Below are 17,791 nucleotides of genomic sequence, written 5' to 3'. Positions count from 1 at the left end.
GAATGATTCGACATGTTCCAGCACTCCGGTGACGCCTGCAGACGCAAGTATACGCGTGTTTGGCAGATGCAGCGCCGTCTGAATCACACGAAAGAATAGGACACAGTATTGCGCTGTCTGAAACGGCAATGTGCTGATTGCAACAGTTCGTGGGAAATACTGAACTCACAATTTACCCGCATGGTTACTGTGGCAACCTGTGCGGCCAACGCCTGCCCACGGGGAGACGACACGCTTGGCAACGGTAAGCGGCAAGACTTGGCCATACAGTGGGTTTGAATTCTGATCAATACGAAGCGACTCCAGAGAGGCGACGACAATCCTATGAGCTCCATTTCCACCGTATTGGGTTAGAGAAATTACGCTAAAGATCAGGCGTCCAAAGGAGGAAGTGGCTATGTCATGTTTTGCATCTGCGAGCTCTAGTTGGTGAGATCACCCACAGAAGGATGCTTGGAGTGGCTGTACATAGTAGTTCGGAACTCAGCCAAGACTGACTTTGCGGGATACAGCATGCCAAGTTGCACTGGCAGTGACTATACAGCATGCCAAGTTGCACTGGCAATGACTTGCCCGAAAGCCTGGCCAGTCGTCCCGAGAACTACATCCTACAATCATGTCTTTTCTCAAACCCTATGGTTGACGTTTGTTATGCTCTCCTTACGACTTCGCCCGACTCGCCCTGCAAATCCAATATGCCGTCTTTACCACTTCGCGTTGAGACACTGGAAAGTCTTGTCACTCTTGGCTTTCCTTGTGCTTCTGGAGCTCGTCTTCCACGTGCGTAGCTTCAGAATAGACCGCCCAACGACAGACCTCGATCCTCCATTTCATGTTGGCTGTCAGGAGCCCATTCTGGGCACCGCCGCCCGGGCCAATGCAACGTTGATGATGCTTGCGCGCAACTCCGACGTAGACGGTGCGGTAGCCAGTGTGAAGAGTGTGCAGACGCAGTTCAACAAGCACTTTGGCTATCCGTGGGTCTTCCTGAATAACGAGCCCTGGAGCGATGACTTTGTGACGAAAGTAAGGGAGGCAGGCGCTGGCGTCAGCATGACTTTCGAAACCATACCAGCGCGCATGTGGGGTTATCCCGCGTGGATTGACCGGGAAGCTGCTCGAGAGAAGATGGACCAGATGCAGAATGCAGGTATAATGTACGCGGGTACGGAAAGTTACCACCATATGTGCAGGTTCCAGTCGGGGTAAGTGGCAACATGCACATGGATTTGATAGTCTTCTTACGCGACCACATAGTTTCTTCTACGACCATCCTGCCCTAAAGCCTTACAAGTGGTACTGGCGTGTCGAGCCCGATATATCCTTCACTTGTTCGATAACGTACGACCCCTTCGTCGAGATGGCTAAGCATGGGAAAACATACGGATACACGATCGCGCTGTGGGAGAACGGGCGGACAGCAGCATCTCTTTTCCGCAAACTCTCCACATACAAAGCGGACATGCACTTCCCCACAACCTCGCTCTGGAAAGCAATGATGGCCGCCTCGTACATGCCCTGGCCCTTCCGATACCTCCTCAGTTTCTTGCGCAATCGTGATGCGAACGGGGATCTGTGGAACATGTGCCATTTCTGGTCGAACTTCGAGATCGCGGACATGGACTTCTTTCGCTCTCAGCAGTATCGCGACATGTTCCGCTTTCTGGACGAAGAAGGCGGATTCTACTACGAGCGGTGGGGTGACGCTCCAGTGCATAGTCTGGCGGCTGCGATGCTGCTCAGGCCCGAGCAGGTGCACCACTTCTCTGATTTTGGGTACCGGCATGCTGATTTCCAGTACTGTACGTTTGCGCCGACAGACGAGGAGAAGAAACGAGGACTGCTAGTGCCAAGCGCAAGTCAAGTGGAGAGAGTAGGGTTGTTTCCTAGAGAAGAGTTGGGATGCAAATGTACCTGCGATCCTGCGATCAAGATCATTGATGGATCCTGTTTCAATTCAATCAAGAGTACAGTCATGTAGTTTGAGGAATCGACTGCTGGAAAAGACCTCTGAAATCCACTGCCACTCTCAGGTTCGCGATCTTGCGCCCTTTCCTACCCTGGATCGACACGCCCAATTCTAGGTTCTAGCACAAGATGAGATCGTGTATGAGCTATGTGTTATAACAAAGCGCGATGTTTTGTATCAAGATATTCAAGATTGCTAACTCAAGAGAACCTTCAGCCTCCTATCGCTTCAGTTTCCGACAAGTTTCGAGGTCTTTTGTTCTTTGATTTTTACTGGGAAAGTATCTTAGTTACAGTTCTTGGGGATTATACGACCTTTTCGGAGAGGATAGGCAGCTGGCAGGCTCGCACGAGCATTCTCTTCCTTCTAGGACCTAACGATGGAACCGTGCCTATGATGACAATACGGAAAGAAAGAGGCACTGAGGAAGACCTGCCCTTAGTCTACCCTGTAGAGCAATTTCTCCGTAACAAACTTACCTGGGTACGACTAGGATAAGTTAGGAGCTGCTTTTCTACAAGACTTCACTAAGATAATTTCTTCGTTGCTCGGAATTTCTCGACCTGCGTGCTCCAGAATAAACATGCAGAAGTAAGATCTCGCTCAGATCATTACAAGTTTCGAACTCCCTCTAACGTGACTTGGGCTACAAAACAACCAGGCAATTAAGCTACGTCTTATATGACAGTAAACACACACTATTTCTGTCGCACAGCTTGCAGTCTGGAATGTTATAGGATTCGAGCTTGGTAGGCTGTAGTTCAACAACCGTACCACATATAGATAGCCAAATGTAGTTGGCCGACTTTGCATCTAGTGCATCTTATCATGGTCTCGCTTAAGTTACTCAGCCACTGAATGAGTGGCTATATATCAAGTGAGGCTACCCGTTTCAATACACGGCTCCTCTACCTCCCTCATATTCAAATAACCATTGAGTTGATTTTTCGTGACTCAGGTTGGGTGACAAGTCACCTATTCCAGCCTCACTTCAGACTCAAGACCATGGCTTTGTTCAGTTTGTCGTCCAAGAATGAGTACAACAAAAAAGGCCCATCCCCTGCGGGCAATGCGACCTGCGATGAGGACTTCGAAAAGTGGTGTCAGAACTCTACACAGGGTAAGATAAATGCTTCGTATTCTGTGTTTGGCTCATCTTTGATAGCAAGCGTTCTGAAAGAATATCTTGAAGAATTTATAGGAAACGTGAACTACTCCTACTCGATTATCGAACCAGAGACATTGGCATACTTCAACGGGCTGGTGGCAGGCCTAGGAATCGATTCCAATGGCCGCGTCTTGATGAATCCCATCATTGAATATCTCAAGAACAGTGAGCCTGAGCATAAAGATGTTCTGGAGCTCAACGCACCTATCCTGGAGGCGCTGATCGGCCCTCACGCCTGCTTTCCTTTCTCATACAATGTTCCTCTGACGAGAGACGCATTCTGTCGCGCTATCGTCCTGCTAACAAGTCGTTGCAAAACGGTCCTTGGGCAAGGGTCCACGCGTGGCACTGAGGTCATCCTACGAATGACCAGCCCCCGACAGCGTTTGTTCTTCATCTTTTCAGCACTAGTCCATTCACCCACAGGAGAAGCATCATACGACGATTTACTTGATGTGGTATCGCGCTTATCGTACCCTGCCAGAGTGAATCGATTCAAGCATACGAAGTCACATCGGTCCCTCGCCCAACTTGCTCCACTGGCGCAACGTTTAGAACCCGGCAAACCAACAACTGTAGCGCTTCCCCCATTGCCTATTGAAGTCTTGAAGCCTTTAGAAAATTTGGTTGCAGTGTTTCCTCCAGAATACGGGGAAGAAGGGCTGAATTGCGATCGAAGTTTTGGCGATGTTCGCGAAGTGAGCGTAGAGGAGTTTGTGGATTGGGGCATGAGGGTTCGTAACAAACAGTGCCAAAACCTCCGAACTATACTAACAAGATAAGGTCGATTTACTCTCTTCTCTCGACTGGGTATATGGCGTCTTTTTCACCGACAGGTACCGGGAACCATCCTCTTCTTAATGGTGAGAGACGGAGTGAGATCTTCGACGTTCCAACACACATGGACGTAAGGAGACTAGATGTCAGTGTGAGGTACTCGACATAGACGGAAGTTGAGCGATGGTAGGCACAGTACAGTCTTTACCCAGGTAGCTCCAAAATGTGGAGATGAGCGAGTGCAATTCCACCTTCTTCTTACATGCATAGGTATGAGGTTCGAGGGATGCACTGATGCAAAGAGGTATTAGGGGCGGCTCTACGAAGATCGTCCTTCCAACATGTGGCTGCAGCCCCTAGACAACGAGACTGAGCAGCAAAAGCTCAGTGTGCCTGCTGGTGGTGCGTTTTCACTTCTTCTCATAGCGGAGGCCAGCCTTTGGGTCGATTCGACGTGCACGTTCCTTGCGACAAAGCCTGACTGGACAGTCTCCGACCCAATCACAGAGAGGATTGTCTTAGCGCATTTGACCACTGGGTAACTGGCGTTTCCTGATGCATCGGCATCGAGGTCGTACAAGATCGTATTCTGGTGTTGAGTACTGCGGCTCACGATCTAGATCGATGGTGCGGGACGATCCAAAAATATGGCGCCAAACCCCTTGCAGGAAGGCCTCGGTGTCAACACTGCGCAACATCGTCATCATCCGGGGCAAAGTACCCACCTGACCAAGCTTTTTGCAATTGCGGGAAGTCCGACAGCAGTTATCTTTGTCTGCGCACTGCCGTGAACTGAAGAAATCACACTGCATTGGTTTCTGGCCAAACTTTACTTCTCCTTGTGCAATTGCTAGACCGCAGTGATGTCTCCCATCGCAGACCATGTCCGCTCGGCGTGGAACGACAAGCAGACTCATGTTGTCATGTTCTCTGCAACTGCGATCGCCCTGTATGGATATGATCAAGGTATACCCCACTCTTGTCCGAATCTTGTGTTTGGTGTTGACAAATCCGCAAGGTATGATGTCGCTCATCAACACGAACCAGGACTACCTTTCTACGATCGGACTCGAGGAAGAGTCGCCAGTAGTCGGTGTCATTGTTGCCGTGTACTATCTGGGTACTGCAGTAGGAGCTGTGCTATTCTCCTGGCTGGCAGACAAATTCGGACGCAAGAAGAGCATCTTCTTCAGTTTAGCTGCTGCCAGTCTCGGGAACTTGATCATGTTTGTCGCTGGTTTCAAATTCCAACAGATAGCACTCTGGGTCATGCTAGCCGGTAGAGTGATCATGGGTCTTGGGGTTGGAGGAATTGATGCCGTGATCCCAACATACTCGTCTGAGCTCTCTGCGGACGATGCAAGAGGCAAGGCATTGGCCCAAGAGTTTCAATCGAACATTTTTGGGCTGGTCATGGCATTTGGCATTAACCTGGGCGTTACTGTGGCCCTTGGAACGTCGAACCAATGGGCCTGGAGGATACCCATCATCGTCATGCAGGTGTACCCTGTTGTACTCATGGCTTTGGTGGAGACCCTACCAGAAAGCCCTCGCTGGTACATCTCCAACGACAAAAACGACGATGCGAAGGCTGCGTTGGAGCAGATCTATGGCGACGAGAGTAAGCAGCAGTACGACCAGTTGATCGAGGCGCACGAAAAAGAGAAGGGCGACAGTGTGGGCTACTTGGACATGCTCAATCCATACCATCCACAGTTCCACCCAACCATGGTCACGATCATGTGCCAGATCAACCAAGCTCTGACTGGATACGGGGCTGTCTCTGTGTATGGTCCGCAGATTTTCCAGGTAATTTGATGGATCCAGAAACGAGTCTCTGCTCCCCGTGACTGACTAGACATTAGCTTCTCGGCTTCGATACGCGCACATCCGAGTACATCACACTCGGCAACTATACTTCGTACTTCTTCCTGATGACTTTCGCGTGGCTACTCATCGATGTTCTTGGCCGTCGTAAGCTTCTTATCCAGGGATCTGTGCTGTTGTCGGTCTCTTTCCTCGTCCTTACAGTGTTCGGTGGCCTGTCTGAGAACTCGTCGAAGATCGACATCCCAGTCATTGTCCCTGGTGTTCTCGGCTCCATTACATTGTTCTTCGCAACAGGTTAGTAGAGAGCTCGAACGTGATGCGGTGACTGACCCAGCGTAGGCGCATTTGGCATAGGTTGGCTCGCAACTGTCTGGCTCATCCCGACAGAAATATTTCCTACAGTGGCAAGAGCCCAAGGCACTGCCATCTCTGTCATTATCTGGGGAATCGCTAACTTCGCTATCACCTTCTTAACGCCGGTCATGTTTAACAACCTGTCATACTTCATCTTCCTGGTATTTGCAGGCACCAATGCCATCGCCGGCCTTTGGACATACCTGTACCTTCCCGAGACTGGCGGCAGGAGCTTCGATGACAACCAGGAATTCTTCAAACAGGCAGGTGAAGCTAGGACCTGGCGCGTCAGCAAAGTCTCGAATGGTGAATGGTCAAAGATGCTCTACCCAGACCCAGAGAGTAACGGAGAACGCGTTGTTGACGCAGAGCGAGTGCCCCTATTGAGGCGGGTGCAGGACCAGCTCCCAAGTGCCGAGTAGAAGCTCGGATTCCATAGGCAATAGATTGCATACCTTTATGTTTTTAGGCACGTCGAAAGCGTGGAAAATACCAGGAACGGCTGTTTGATTAAGCAGACGAACGCCTCCATTGCAGTCAGGCTCGCTGATTTCACTCCGTTCCTCTCGGACTTATACTCGGCCATCGGCACATCTCCGAGACCAGCAATCAATGTTTCCCTTCACCTCACCAGGCAACAGCGGTACTCCTGATACCGTCCACAGCCGACCCCGATATCTCCACTTAAATCCAGCGGGTACCGCGGCCCCTCCTCTGAGAGGCCGCCGAACTCTCTGCAAGCCACGCACGCCCCTGCATCGGCGTCACAATGTCTCCACCTCCGATCATACATGCATTGCACACACGCGACTACTCCCGTTGCACATTAGCGCTTTGATGGGCTGATACCATGCACGAGGAATGCTGAGGGGTATAAAGCGACTGTCGTCCTCGAGGTGCTCGTAGCTGCAGGAACAATTGCGTTTATTGTTTAGCCCGAAGTCCGCCGCTGAGTTTAGCTTGACCGCACTCCGACCAACGACATTGCGAGGAATTGTGATTACGGCTACACAAACGAAAGGGAGCATTTATACTGCATAACAGTCCTGTTTGACATTCTGGACGAGTTTCAATCTCTCCTGTTCAAAATTCAGAAGAAGCAAGATCATTTTCAAGATGTCGACGACCCGCCTCACTGTGTACGATCTGCTCCGCATCACCTACACATACGAAAGCAAAGCTCTAGCGGAAGCAGCACGAGTACGCAGAGACTCCGTCTGTTCGGTAAATCGCCTAGAGAAATGAACTGGACTAGAGAATCAATCTAACAGTCTGCAGACACCCGAATCCTGCTCGCACATGTCACCATCCTCACCTAGTGGCAACTTCAGTGGCCTTGAAACCGACTTCACGCAGCGGTACAGCAGGAAGAACAGCCAGTGAATCATATCGAACCGTGTCTCGTCACCCATACGAGGCGACAAATCAGCGATGCAATTTTGACCACCTCCCGCCCTTCCTTTATGGATCGCTATTTGCGCTACCCATCTTGAATCCCACGTGGAGAAGTGGCAAGCAACCAGCAAACAGGCAGTTAAGATCGACATGCCCGGGGAGCGACAACTTATGGACCCCACACGCGTACAGCGCTTAGAGCTCTTGCATAGATTTGCCCAGCATAGACGGGCCGATTCGAATGCGCAAGCTATTATTGGGGCGAGCGGGGGTGTATCAGCAGCGATAGAGCAAGCGAGAGGGGCACGTGTGTTTGCAGACACTGTGGACTACTGCGAAGGAGCAACAGTAAGATGGAACTCGTTGGTACTTGTGCCAAGGCATGTACGTGCGGTGTATGCGAACGAGTGTTATCTCGAGATAGTCATCGTCCATCTACGCGATGAGCCAAACGAGGTCGGACAGCATGCTACTTGACTTCGGATGGCTGGATAATGGTCTGACTAGTATGCATTAATAGCCCAGTACATAATAGGTACTCATGTATCCATTCTAGTCAGGCCTTAAAACATGGGTTGATTGAAGTTTCGGACAAGGCGAGCAATTCGACTCAGTACTTTGGGATCATGTGGTATTTGAGAATCATTCATGTCATTCGTCAGGCTGACAAGGCTCTTGACTGGAGGGCCCAATGCTGCCCTTTGTCCTGCCAGTATATGCTATTCAGGTTGTCCGACCGGCGCCAGGCTTTCAGTTCCGCGGAAATAAGCAAGTCTATACACAGAGTGGGGAACACAATCGATCGCGCCCAGAAAACATGCAGTAAAGCACGGCGTAACGTTGCGCGTGCTATCGCAGGCACAGTCACAAGAGACATGGGGTGTGCTCAAGCTTTTGCATGCTGCTGCGTCCACTCTCTGGCCGTGGCGATTGCCTGTGCCTGGTTCTCCTTCCACGCCTGAGCTACGTCGTTCGCGAGAGGGTCGTCTGGGTTCGGGGCGCCGAGAAGAGCTTGGATCGAGAGCAGAATAGTCCTGATCTGGAGCGCGGGAGACCAGTTGCCTACACATGTCAGTTTTTGGAATCGCGCACGCGGGCGGAATCGCTCACTCTTGAGGACGTCGAGGCAAATGCGACCCAGCCTGTCGATGTTGGGGTGGTAGATCTTGGTGAGGAAGCGAACCTTGGGAGGAGTCATAGGGTAGTCATCTGGCAGAAAGAGCTCGAGCTTGAAAACACCGCCTGTATTCTGTGAGTTCGCCATGCAGAACCGCGGAACGCGCTCGAACTTACCCTCGTATGGTGACTGTGATGGCCCGTCGATGGTCACATCGAAATAACGCAGGTTGTCGTCGTGAGGGGTCGCAGAGATGCCTTGCACCCTGTAGCAAACAAGGGTCAGATGTTGTCCAAAGCTGTACAGTGGTAAAACTTACGGCTCGTTCATGAGACGCTCAGTCTCCTTGATAATGCGCTTGGGGAGGGCCATGGCTGGCTATAGAGTCAGAATGAGGAGTGCAAATAGAGCGGTGGTGCAGTAGAAGTAGGCAAAAGGTTGAGGTGGTGGTGGCAGCCTCCGTGGCGTAGACTCTGGCGCTTTGTAATGTTTGCGCAGGCGATCGCAGTATCACAGTTGAGGTCGTCTGAGCCACAGGGCGACAGCGGGCATGACCTCAGCGGGGCTCGTGGAAAGTGCCGCCGCCCAAAGCGCGCTACAACGAACAGCCAATGGGAGCAGAGCGCAACGCGTGCTCTCTTGACCTGCTTCGCGCTTCACTGCGACACTCACCCTCCGTCGCCATGACAGCTGCGGCTGGGCCTGCGACAGCCTACGAAAGCCAGACCTTTGATCGAAGCGTATCAATTGCAGTGGACGATGACATCGGTGCAGCCTCCATTTCGCCCGCAGGCCGGGACGTGGTTCTGGCCAGCAGGACGGGACTGCGCATCCTAGATCTCGACAACTTATATACTCCACCACTTTTCATTTCCAATCAATCATCCTGGGATGTCGCAGACGTTCAGTGGTCGCCGTTTGCCGCGCGAGCAGAATGGATCGCGTCGACTCGTAATCAACTGGCCCTCGTTTACAATCTGTCCATGCCGCACAACTCCAAGAAGCCACCGATTGAGTACACATTGCGAGCCCATGATCGCGCCATTACCGACATCAACTTCTCTGCCCATCACCCGGATCTTCTTGCCACGTGCGGCATTGATAGCTTTGTCTTCATCCATGACTTGCGCTCCCAGCGTGCGCCTCTGAAGCTCGCAGATTTCACAGCAGGCGCAACGCAGGTGAAGTGGAATCGCCAGAATGACAAGATCATTGCAAGTGCGCACGATAAGCACCTTCATATATGGGACGTTCGCAAAGGTGCCACACCGATCACCACGATCAGTGCGCACAGCACCAAGATTTACGGCATCGACTGGAACCGTACTGATCCTTCAAAGATCTTGACCTGTTCCCTTGACTCCACCATCAAGCTTTGGAGCCATGTTGGTAAGACAGCGACAACAAGTACCCCTCGGCGTGTTATACACACGAACTATCCAGTCTGGAGAGCCCGTCACGCGCCATTCCCCCATGGCATCATTGCCATGCCTCAGCGTGGAAATTCCAGCTTATGGCTCTACAAACATGTCAATGATGGCAGCAAAGAAAACTTCGTCAATGAACCTATTCACGAGTTCCGTGCACACAAGCCTGATGCCCAGGTCCGAGAGTTTTTGTGGCGCGTAAGAGGTGGCACTGATGATTATATCGATGACAGAGAATTCCAACTGGTTTCTTGGGGTACCGATAGATTTCTGCATCTCCACCGCGTAGGGCCAGAACTCTTAGAGAAGTCTGTCGGGTTTAAAAAGGGAGAGCCGCGCCTTGAAGCCCCTAATCTGATGCGCAGAGGAGCTGCGTATGTTACATACCGCGACGGTCCTATATCGACCCAAACGACTAATGCGAAAGGGGAGATTACATCTCCACGCGTACCCCCGAAGGGTAACCTGTCTACGTTACTTCACAATTACTCTCTCCATAACGACGTCTTCAGTACACGGCATGCTGGCGACATCCGATCTCAAACCATTATTGAGACACAGACACCGCGAGAGACAATGACCGCTGTCCCAATACGGCGTAACAAATCCCGCGTAGTTACTCAAATCAAATGGATGGATGGCGTCAAATTTGGTGGCCAGCTCGACAAGAGTGACGAGTTACCAAATAGAACGGAAGAACAGGACCGCGAAGACAAATCATCCAACCAGGAACAGGCTGATCTTGGGGCTGAAATCTCGCAAGTTGGCAGCAAGTACAAAAAATTGGATTTCGAAAGTATTGATGTACCGAACCGTCTTCTAACAGTAACTTTCAATGGGCCCTGGGGTGATTATGACCAGGCTACGGATGAAACTAGATTGGTGTTCTTGCGACTTACAATCAGATTCCCAGCGGAGTATCCAAGGGCAGTGGACATCGAAACGGATGTGGGTCCTATCCGGACGACAACGCCGCTGGACGTTGAATTTGAGAAGACCACAGCTTCCATTCCAAAAGACACTCAAGATGAATTAGTCGAACGCATTCATCAGATAGCCATAGCTTGTGCAGACCAGGAACGGGAGGCATTAGACGCTATCCTATCGTACGCCCTTGGAGAACGTGGTTTCCATGACAGCCTTCATCTGCCGGAGAATCATCATTCAACTGATGAACTGGACAACTTACACGGTGGAGAAAGCTCCAGCGAAGACGATGAGAACGAGGGCGAGTTTACCAATGATGCCATGCAATCATCTCACACTAACGCCAATGTCCCCTTGCCCGTTCAATGTTCTGTTCGATTTTCAACTTCAGGATCGCTTGTAGTAGCCAGAGTACCTCTCGTCAGGATGCCGCCACTTCTGACTGCCAGCCCGTTTCGTATGACCAGAAACCTGCGACATGGACCTGCCAAGGACGACATCTTCGATTCTTTTGGTCGGTTCACGGCTCAGCATGGTGAGAATTCGGACGGTGCATCATCTCCTGGGTCCTCAGAAGCTTCATGGGAATCGTCAAGCTCACCATCTTCTGCATCAGACTCTGAGCCTGCAGTCGAAGCACATTTGGGAACCTTCCAACCACCAACAGTATGGCAAAAAGCAGGGTCCAGATTTCAGTCTCGAAATTCACTCCCCTCATCTTCGGGAGCTGGGAGGCCTGCAGCCAGAAACAGGTTCATTGTTACTATCCTCTCCGCAGCGATGGAAGATTTGATACCCAGTAAACGCAATCTTGCTGAGCAGTATCGAATCTTTGGACCAGGGCCAGAAGTATGCGAACACAATGCTGAGGTGGCCAAGAAACATGGCTTGAATGACCTTTCAGACATTTGGATGCTCTGTAAATTGATACTTTGCAACGAGGTGCCCCTGGAGATTCTGCCACAACAACATAGAAAAGAACAGGTTGTTGTACTGGCACGGCGAGCGCTGGTCAGGATCAAACGGAAGGACAGTGGCCTGGATCTTCAATTCGACGAAGCCGACGCAGTCACCAACCCTCGGTTAAAGGGACGCATCAAATGGGGTAATCATGCTGTCGTCACATGGCTCATACCTGCTTTATTCGATCATTTTGAGCGCCTCGCTGACACGCAAATGCTTGCCATGCTATCTTGCATCTTCGCAGAGCCTGCTGCTCGTGAGGGTGTTACTTCGGCCATGGCAAAAATGAGGCCATCACATCTTCCCATGTCTATGACTGCACCTGCATTTTCCCTAGACTACTTTGCATCTCCAGAAGTTGCATGGAGCCTCTTCAACCCAACGATATCTGTTCCTTCGACACCATCACACTCACGCTTCGCTACACCCGCTCACGAGTTTGGTTGGCACAGACTGGCAAAAGATCTCGATGTATATGGCAGTCACAGCAGCTCGAATGGACCTTGGGGTAGTGACACGATCGCCTCTGATCCCATCGCAACCTTCTCCACAGATAACACCCCACCCATCCTCTCAAGGGCTTCGACTACGAGGATTTCTCATACAGCAACTCATACACCGTACTCTACGTCACCTGAACAAAGCCATTCAAGCATGAAGCGAGCGTCGACAGCGAACTTTGCTAGCGCCGTCGCTGCCCTATCTCGGCCATTTGCAAACGCAATGTCCGCTTCTCCGCCTGTCAGATCGCGCATGGATGACCTGTCTACTTCAGCACCGACAAGCGGTGTTACTTGGGGCACTACAACCTTCTATGGGAGCGATTCTCAGGACCACAACTCTCTTGCACCGGCCCGCATGAAACATCACAAACGGGCTAGTTTCGTTGAGACAGAAAACGTCAACGTCGATGATCTGTATGACTCAGATATTGAAGACGAGAAACTCAATGAGAGTAGCGGATTTGCCAACGAAGGGTCATCCGAGCACAGATCGTCTGTCATAAGAGTGGATGGCGATGATAGCAGTCCTGGAGGAAGGATCAGGGTCACACTCAAGAATCAAGATCTGTTTGACGATGAGTCTTGTCTCAGCAGACCCTTGCTAGACATGAATAAGCACTGGCTGTACCGCGCGTGGAGAGAGCAATATGCTGAGATGTTGAGTGGATGGGGTCTTGTACGCACAAGAGCCGAGGTTCTGAAGTTTAACGGATTGGTATCCTACTTTCCAACAGCAAACTCTCGCAGTAGTTCCAAAGCGGGCTCACTGCATCTTGCGCTGAAGACAGGAGGTGAGGACCCGGAGGACGACGGCACGTCAAGACAGCGTTCAAGAACATCGACGACATTGATGCCTCCCTTTCTCGCACCCGAGCCACACTCACCGGCTGCATCCGCAAGAGAGTTCTCGTTCAATCCTGAAGCAACAGCGTTTGAACCCACTCAATCAACCGACACGCAGCCCGATGGCCAAGCTGTTTCGACTGATGTTCTCATTGCCTCGGATAATTATTTACGCCTCTCTATACCAGCTCCAACACCCTCGAAGGAACTTGATGAGAGTACAGCTGCAGGGCAAGTCGGCTTGTATCCACGGCAAGGCAGCAAGCATGGTCGACCCAGCCTCTCACGAGGAACATCAAATATTTCTGGCTCCTCACTACACGGACGTGCATCATCTATTGCCCCTGCAAATCCCGCCTCCAAGCCAACTGCTATCGAACCTGTCTACTGTTGTAGCATTTGTTGGATCAAGGTCTCTGGTCGCTTCCGTTTGTGTCCCTCGTGCGGTCACATCGCACACTTCGACTGCATCGATGATGAACTGGGTATGGAGGAAGGCGAATGTGTAGTCGGCTGTGGTTGCGGCTGTGGCTTTGAAGTGGAAGACGAGAGGACTCGTATGGAGGCCTACATCGAAGAAGTCAGAGCTGCCACTGCTTCAGGTGTCACCTGGGAAGATGGGGATGCCTGGATGCAATTAGTCCCGAACGATTCGGGCCATGCCACGCCGAGTGTCTTCTCCGAAACCAGCATGTTTGACGGTTTCAACTGGGGCAAGGGTGTATCAAAAGTCGCAGGCGCTGGTAATGACAAGAGAAAGGACCAACCGAGCGGGAGAGGGACTCCCAGTCCAACGCCTACCGCGACGAAGAAAAAGAAGGGTCGGAAGAAAGTCAGAGCTTCGGGACTGAGCTACTACTAAGATCAAGAAACCATCGGTTCACTCGGATCCAGCGCAATCGCACTCAAAAACGATCTGGGCCAGAAGATGTTCCATGTGTTGCGAATGATACCCTTGTACTACTAGCATGTACACAAGATGCGCAGAAATTAATGTATTTCCTTATGCGACCGCAGCAGTATCGATGAGCAATACTCATTTGTAGCTAGGCCGTGAGCTGCAGTCTGGGAAGGTGCAGTCAACATTTCGACGCTGCACTACCAAAATGTGACTGCCTGAAGTAGAGCCTCCTGCAGCTGTCACACCCGTACCTGGACTCGATCTGGCCACAACCAGACACAAGTACACCAGCAATGTCTTGAAACAAAATCAGATCTTACAAGTGCACTTGTCATCCCAAAGCCATGGGTGACACAAATGATGCGCTGCACTCCACGCCTAGATCAAGCTCTTTGATTCGCTCATTCACGCCCGAGCTCCCCGCATTAACCTGTCGAGTGCAAGTGCGAACCAAGGGCCCCCAGCCTACGTTGACTCCACCTTAGATACGGCTGCCTTCCGTTTATCAGCTGCTTCTCGACATCCCGAAAATCGTGATCGGACCAGTCTCGACGCCTTACAGTGGTTGTGAGCCTCCTTCAACAGAGCAACAATACAGTCGAATCGTCGTATGGCTGAGACGCTCACAGTCCCGGCATCGGGTGCTTCTCCGCACGCTAACTCGGTGCCCCAGCCTTTTGCAAAGAACAAAGCGCAATCTCAACGATCGAAGCCCGGGGATATGCCAAAGGTGTTAGATGGCAGCGGTATCCCGAAGAAGAAGCAGTCCAAGAGTCGCAATGGTAAGTCGCTGCAAAAGTCTTGTTTAGGTTATTCTACATATGCACTTCATCTACCCACTCGGCGAGTTACTAGACTAATGGACAACAGGCTGTGTCACGTGCAAGGCGAAGCGCCTCAAATGCGATGAGATCAAACCGGTCTGCGAGCAATGCCAAAAACGCGGTGTAACTTGTGGAGGTTACAGAAAAGACTTCAAATGGCGGCCGTTCGAGGAGCCTGGCTGTACGGGCAAACTGTCAAGAAAAGGTCATTCCTCCCAAGCGTGCCCTATCCGTTTGCTCATCGTCATAGATTCAGGCACAGCAGGTACTGTCTCTACACAACCTAAGAACAGTGATCACGATCTCAGCGTCCACGGTCCATATGACCAATACCTTCAAGCCGCAACAAACTTCCAGCAAGCACCACCACCGCAGCTGTTGATACCCGATATTCATGGTTCGGCACACGGAAGTTCTGTCCCACACGTAATGTCATATCCTTTTGCCGAGAGGACATACGCCCCTTCATTACTGTCCCCTTTCGCCATCACACCACAGTCAATCTCCCCAGTCGAGTCACATGCACCGTTCTTTCCGGGGCCGGATAGCTGCTATGCAGAAGGATCGGTAAGGGCGGAACGGAGCGAGATTACCGCGCCTTCTAGCGTGGTTGCCGGACAGTCACCTCGTCTCGTGGATCTTCTTTTACCAGGAACGGACCATTGCGCACCTCCAGAAGAGTACATGTCATATCGAAATCAACATGAGGACTTCTACCAGCCGACTGGATATACACCTCCACCTGATATAGCAGACGAAGAAGTCGAAGAAATACCCCGAAATCTAGACCAGGATTCACAATCATGGTCCTTGAGGCCATCGATCTCTACAATGTCCAGTTCATCCAGTTCGTCTTCAGGTTCACCCAGTCACAGCATACCTTTACAGCCTCAAGATGGATTGTACTCTCATGAAACGATATCACGACGATTCCACCGAGACACGTGTGGGATATTGTCCGTGAAAGATGGGCCTACCGAAAACCCTTGGCGAACTCTCGTCTGGCCACTTGCGCGTGACTGTCCAGCCTTATATCATGCCATAGCATCCATGACTTCGTTCCACCAATCGTCGCAATTTCCGCCTATGCGGATCCACGGCATAGATCACATGCACACTGCTGTTCAAGCCCTGGCAGAGGGCCTCCAGAACATGCGCTTCGATGCAGCTATATCGACTACATTAGTATTGGCTTTTGCAGAGTCTTGGGATGTGCATATTAGTACTGGTATCAACCACATAAAAGGTGCCAAGGTCCTGATCAGTCAGGCTCTGGTACAGCATCGCCAGGTGCCCAAACAGGGGGAAGAGTGGAAGCGCCTTAAGTTCCTTTGCAATACGTGGATCTACATGGACGTTATTGCTCGTCTGACATCGACAGATGATGATGAGTCCAATGATGTTGATGGAATCTACGATAGCATCCACTCATCGCAAGAGACGGAGGAGTCATTGGATCCACTAATGGGCTGCGCTCGTTCGCTATTTCCCATCATTGGCCGTGTTGCCACTCTTATCCGGAAGCTACGAAAATCGACTGGAGACTGTGAAGACCTGACCTTGCAGGCCATCCATTTGAAAGCTCGTCTCGAGGAGTGGACACCACCTTCGCATATTGAGAGTCCCGAAGACGAGACAACTAGTCCTGTGGACTCAGTCAAGACAGCAACAGCTTACCAATATGCAACGTTACTGTACCTTCACCAAGCATTCCCCGAGATACCCTCCTTACCTGCGCTAGCCTTGGCCAAACGGGCACTATTCGAAATCGCTTCGGTCGAGCCAAGCTCTCGCTCCAGCATCATACATATTTACCCTCTCATGGCAGCAGGTTGCGAAATGGTCAACGAAGCAGATCGAGCCTGGGTGGTACAGCGTTGGGATTTGCTGTCGTCCCGGATGAAGCTTGGGATAATTGACAAGTCATTGACTGTTACTCAAGAGGTCTGGTCTCGTCGAGACGCCTACGCAGCAGAGTGTAACACTTTCGATTCGATGCGTAGTGAGAGCGATCTCTCCACACGGGCACGGAAGCGTGATCTCGATATATATCTCGACAGTGGAGAAGACGATATCTATTGGCTCGGGTCGAGGCCGAAACGAAGGGCATCTGATGAATCTACACAACATCGAGCTCTGATCTCACCGAAATTTGAACAGATGCGGCAAAGGAGTGAGGTGGTTGCGAGAGATAACGTAGAGCTACTTCATCCGGAGTTCACAGTCAAAGGCCGTCTCCATTGGGTAGGCGTGATGCGAGACTGGAATTGGGAAGGTGAGTTTCTGTGAATCCACCGAAGTATTGAGTACTGACTCGCCGTAGTATTGCTCGGCTGAAGCATCCACTCGTTTCGGTGATACCAAAAGCATCCTACCCTTTGTATGCACATCGGCACGGCGTGCCGACTCGACAGCGTTGACTTGACATCACAGCAAAGTGACAGAAGCAACAACGTGATAGCCATATTGCCTTCGGCGCGAACGGACGATGTCTCCGTTCGGGTAGACAGCCGATCTATGTCATGTGGCAAAGTCGAGCACATCCTCTGGTCGAATCACGGTGAACCAGCCCGTACGATGCAGCGCTTTCCTTCAAACGTTAATATGATTGAAACTAGACCTCATTGTCAACAATTGCCAAGAATATTTCGGATGTACAATTACTTACACAAGAGTCACTTGGGCGTTCAGTCATCAACGTGCCAGTGGAACACACAATCCAGGGTGAGGTTAAGAAATTACGACACAGAAGGTCAACAATCAGTGAAGTGACTCATCTGATCGTTGACGCAG

The 17,791-nt window shown here is 51.2% G+C and overlaps 6 protein-coding genes across 6 annotated transcripts; 4 read left to right on the top strand and 2 right to left on the bottom strand.

Annotated features, from left to right (window-relative positions):
- Window positions 1-608: 608 nt before the first annotated feature.
- C7974DRAFT_364619 (glycolipid 2-alpha-mannosyltransferase) lies at window positions 609-1,981 on the top strand (the record flags this gene model as incomplete). The annotated part of the gene is made up of 3 exons (XM_046139803.1): window positions 609-1,205; window positions 1,258-1,806; window positions 1,891-1,981. The coding sequence occupies exons 1-3, from the start codon at window positions 652-654 to the stop codon at window positions 1,979-1,981; spliced, it is 1,194 nt and encodes a 397-aa protein (XP_045993921.1). The 5' UTR covers window positions 609-651.
- Window positions 1,982-4,484: 2,503 nt separating this feature from the next.
- C7974DRAFT_33524 (general substrate transporter) lies at window positions 4,485-6,886 on the top strand. Its single transcript, XM_046139170.1, has 4 exons — window positions 4,485-4,880; window positions 4,933-5,723; window positions 5,780-6,038; window positions 6,084-6,886. The coding sequence occupies exons 1-4, from the start codon at window positions 4,778-4,780 to the stop codon at window positions 6,518-6,520; spliced, it is 1,590 nt and encodes a 529-aa protein (XP_045993920.1). The 5' UTR covers window positions 4,485-4,777; the 3' UTR covers window positions 6,521-6,886.
- A 49-nt stretch (window positions 6,887-6,935) lies between these two features.
- Window positions 6,936-8,120, bottom strand: C7974DRAFT_400514 (uncharacterized protein). Its single transcript, XM_046142515.1, has 2 exons — window positions 7,377-8,120; window positions 6,936-7,322 (listed from the first exon to the last, which is right to left on the bottom strand). The coding sequence occupies exons 1-2, from the start codon at window positions 7,643-7,645 to the stop codon at window positions 7,259-7,261; spliced, it is 333 nt and encodes a 110-aa protein (XP_045993919.1). The 5' UTR covers window positions 7,646-8,120; the 3' UTR covers window positions 6,936-7,258.
- Window positions 8,121-9,139, bottom strand: C7974DRAFT_364613 (ubiquitin-conjugating enzyme/RWD-like protein). The gene is made up of 3 exons (XM_046139802.1): window positions 8,930-9,139; window positions 8,604-8,875; window positions 8,121-8,555 (listed from the first exon to the last, which is right to left on the bottom strand). The coding sequence occupies exons 1-3, from the start codon at window positions 8,980-8,982 to the stop codon at window positions 8,380-8,382; spliced, it is 501 nt and encodes a 166-aa protein (XP_045993918.1). The 5' UTR covers window positions 8,983-9,139; the 3' UTR covers window positions 8,121-8,379.
- Window positions 9,140-9,219: 80 nt separating this feature from the next.
- On the top strand, window positions 9,220-14,500 carry C7974DRAFT_400511 (uncharacterized protein; the record flags this gene model as incomplete). Its single annotated transcript, XM_046142514.1, has 1 exon — window positions 9,220-14,500. A coding segment is annotated over one exon (4,916 nt), but the record flags the coding sequence as incomplete, so codon positions are not given.
- A 26-nt stretch (window positions 14,501-14,526) lies between these two features.
- On the top strand, window positions 14,527-17,608 carry C7974DRAFT_33460 (fungal-specific transcription factor domain-containing protein). Its single transcript, XM_046139160.1, has 4 exons — window positions 14,527-14,956; window positions 15,045-15,203; window positions 15,255-17,273; window positions 17,322-17,608. The coding sequence occupies exons 1-4, from the start codon at window positions 14,785-14,787 to the stop codon at window positions 17,333-17,335; spliced, it is 2,364 nt and encodes a 787-aa protein (XP_045993916.1). The 5' UTR covers window positions 14,527-14,784; the 3' UTR covers window positions 17,336-17,608.
- The last annotated feature ends 183 nt before the right edge of the window (window positions 17,609-17,791 follow it).

The sequence above is a fragment of the Boeremia exigua genome (genome assembly GCF_020726555.1).
Source record: "Boeremia exigua strain MPI-SDFR-AT-0100 chromosome Unknown C7974scaffold_10, whole genome shotgun sequence".
Classification (NCBI taxonomy): domain Eukaryota; kingdom Fungi; phylum Ascomycota; class Dothideomycetes; order Pleosporales; family Didymellaceae; genus Boeremia; species Boeremia exigua.
Note: the sequence above shows the minus strand (reverse complement) of the source record. Positions and strands in the feature narration are given on the sequence as shown.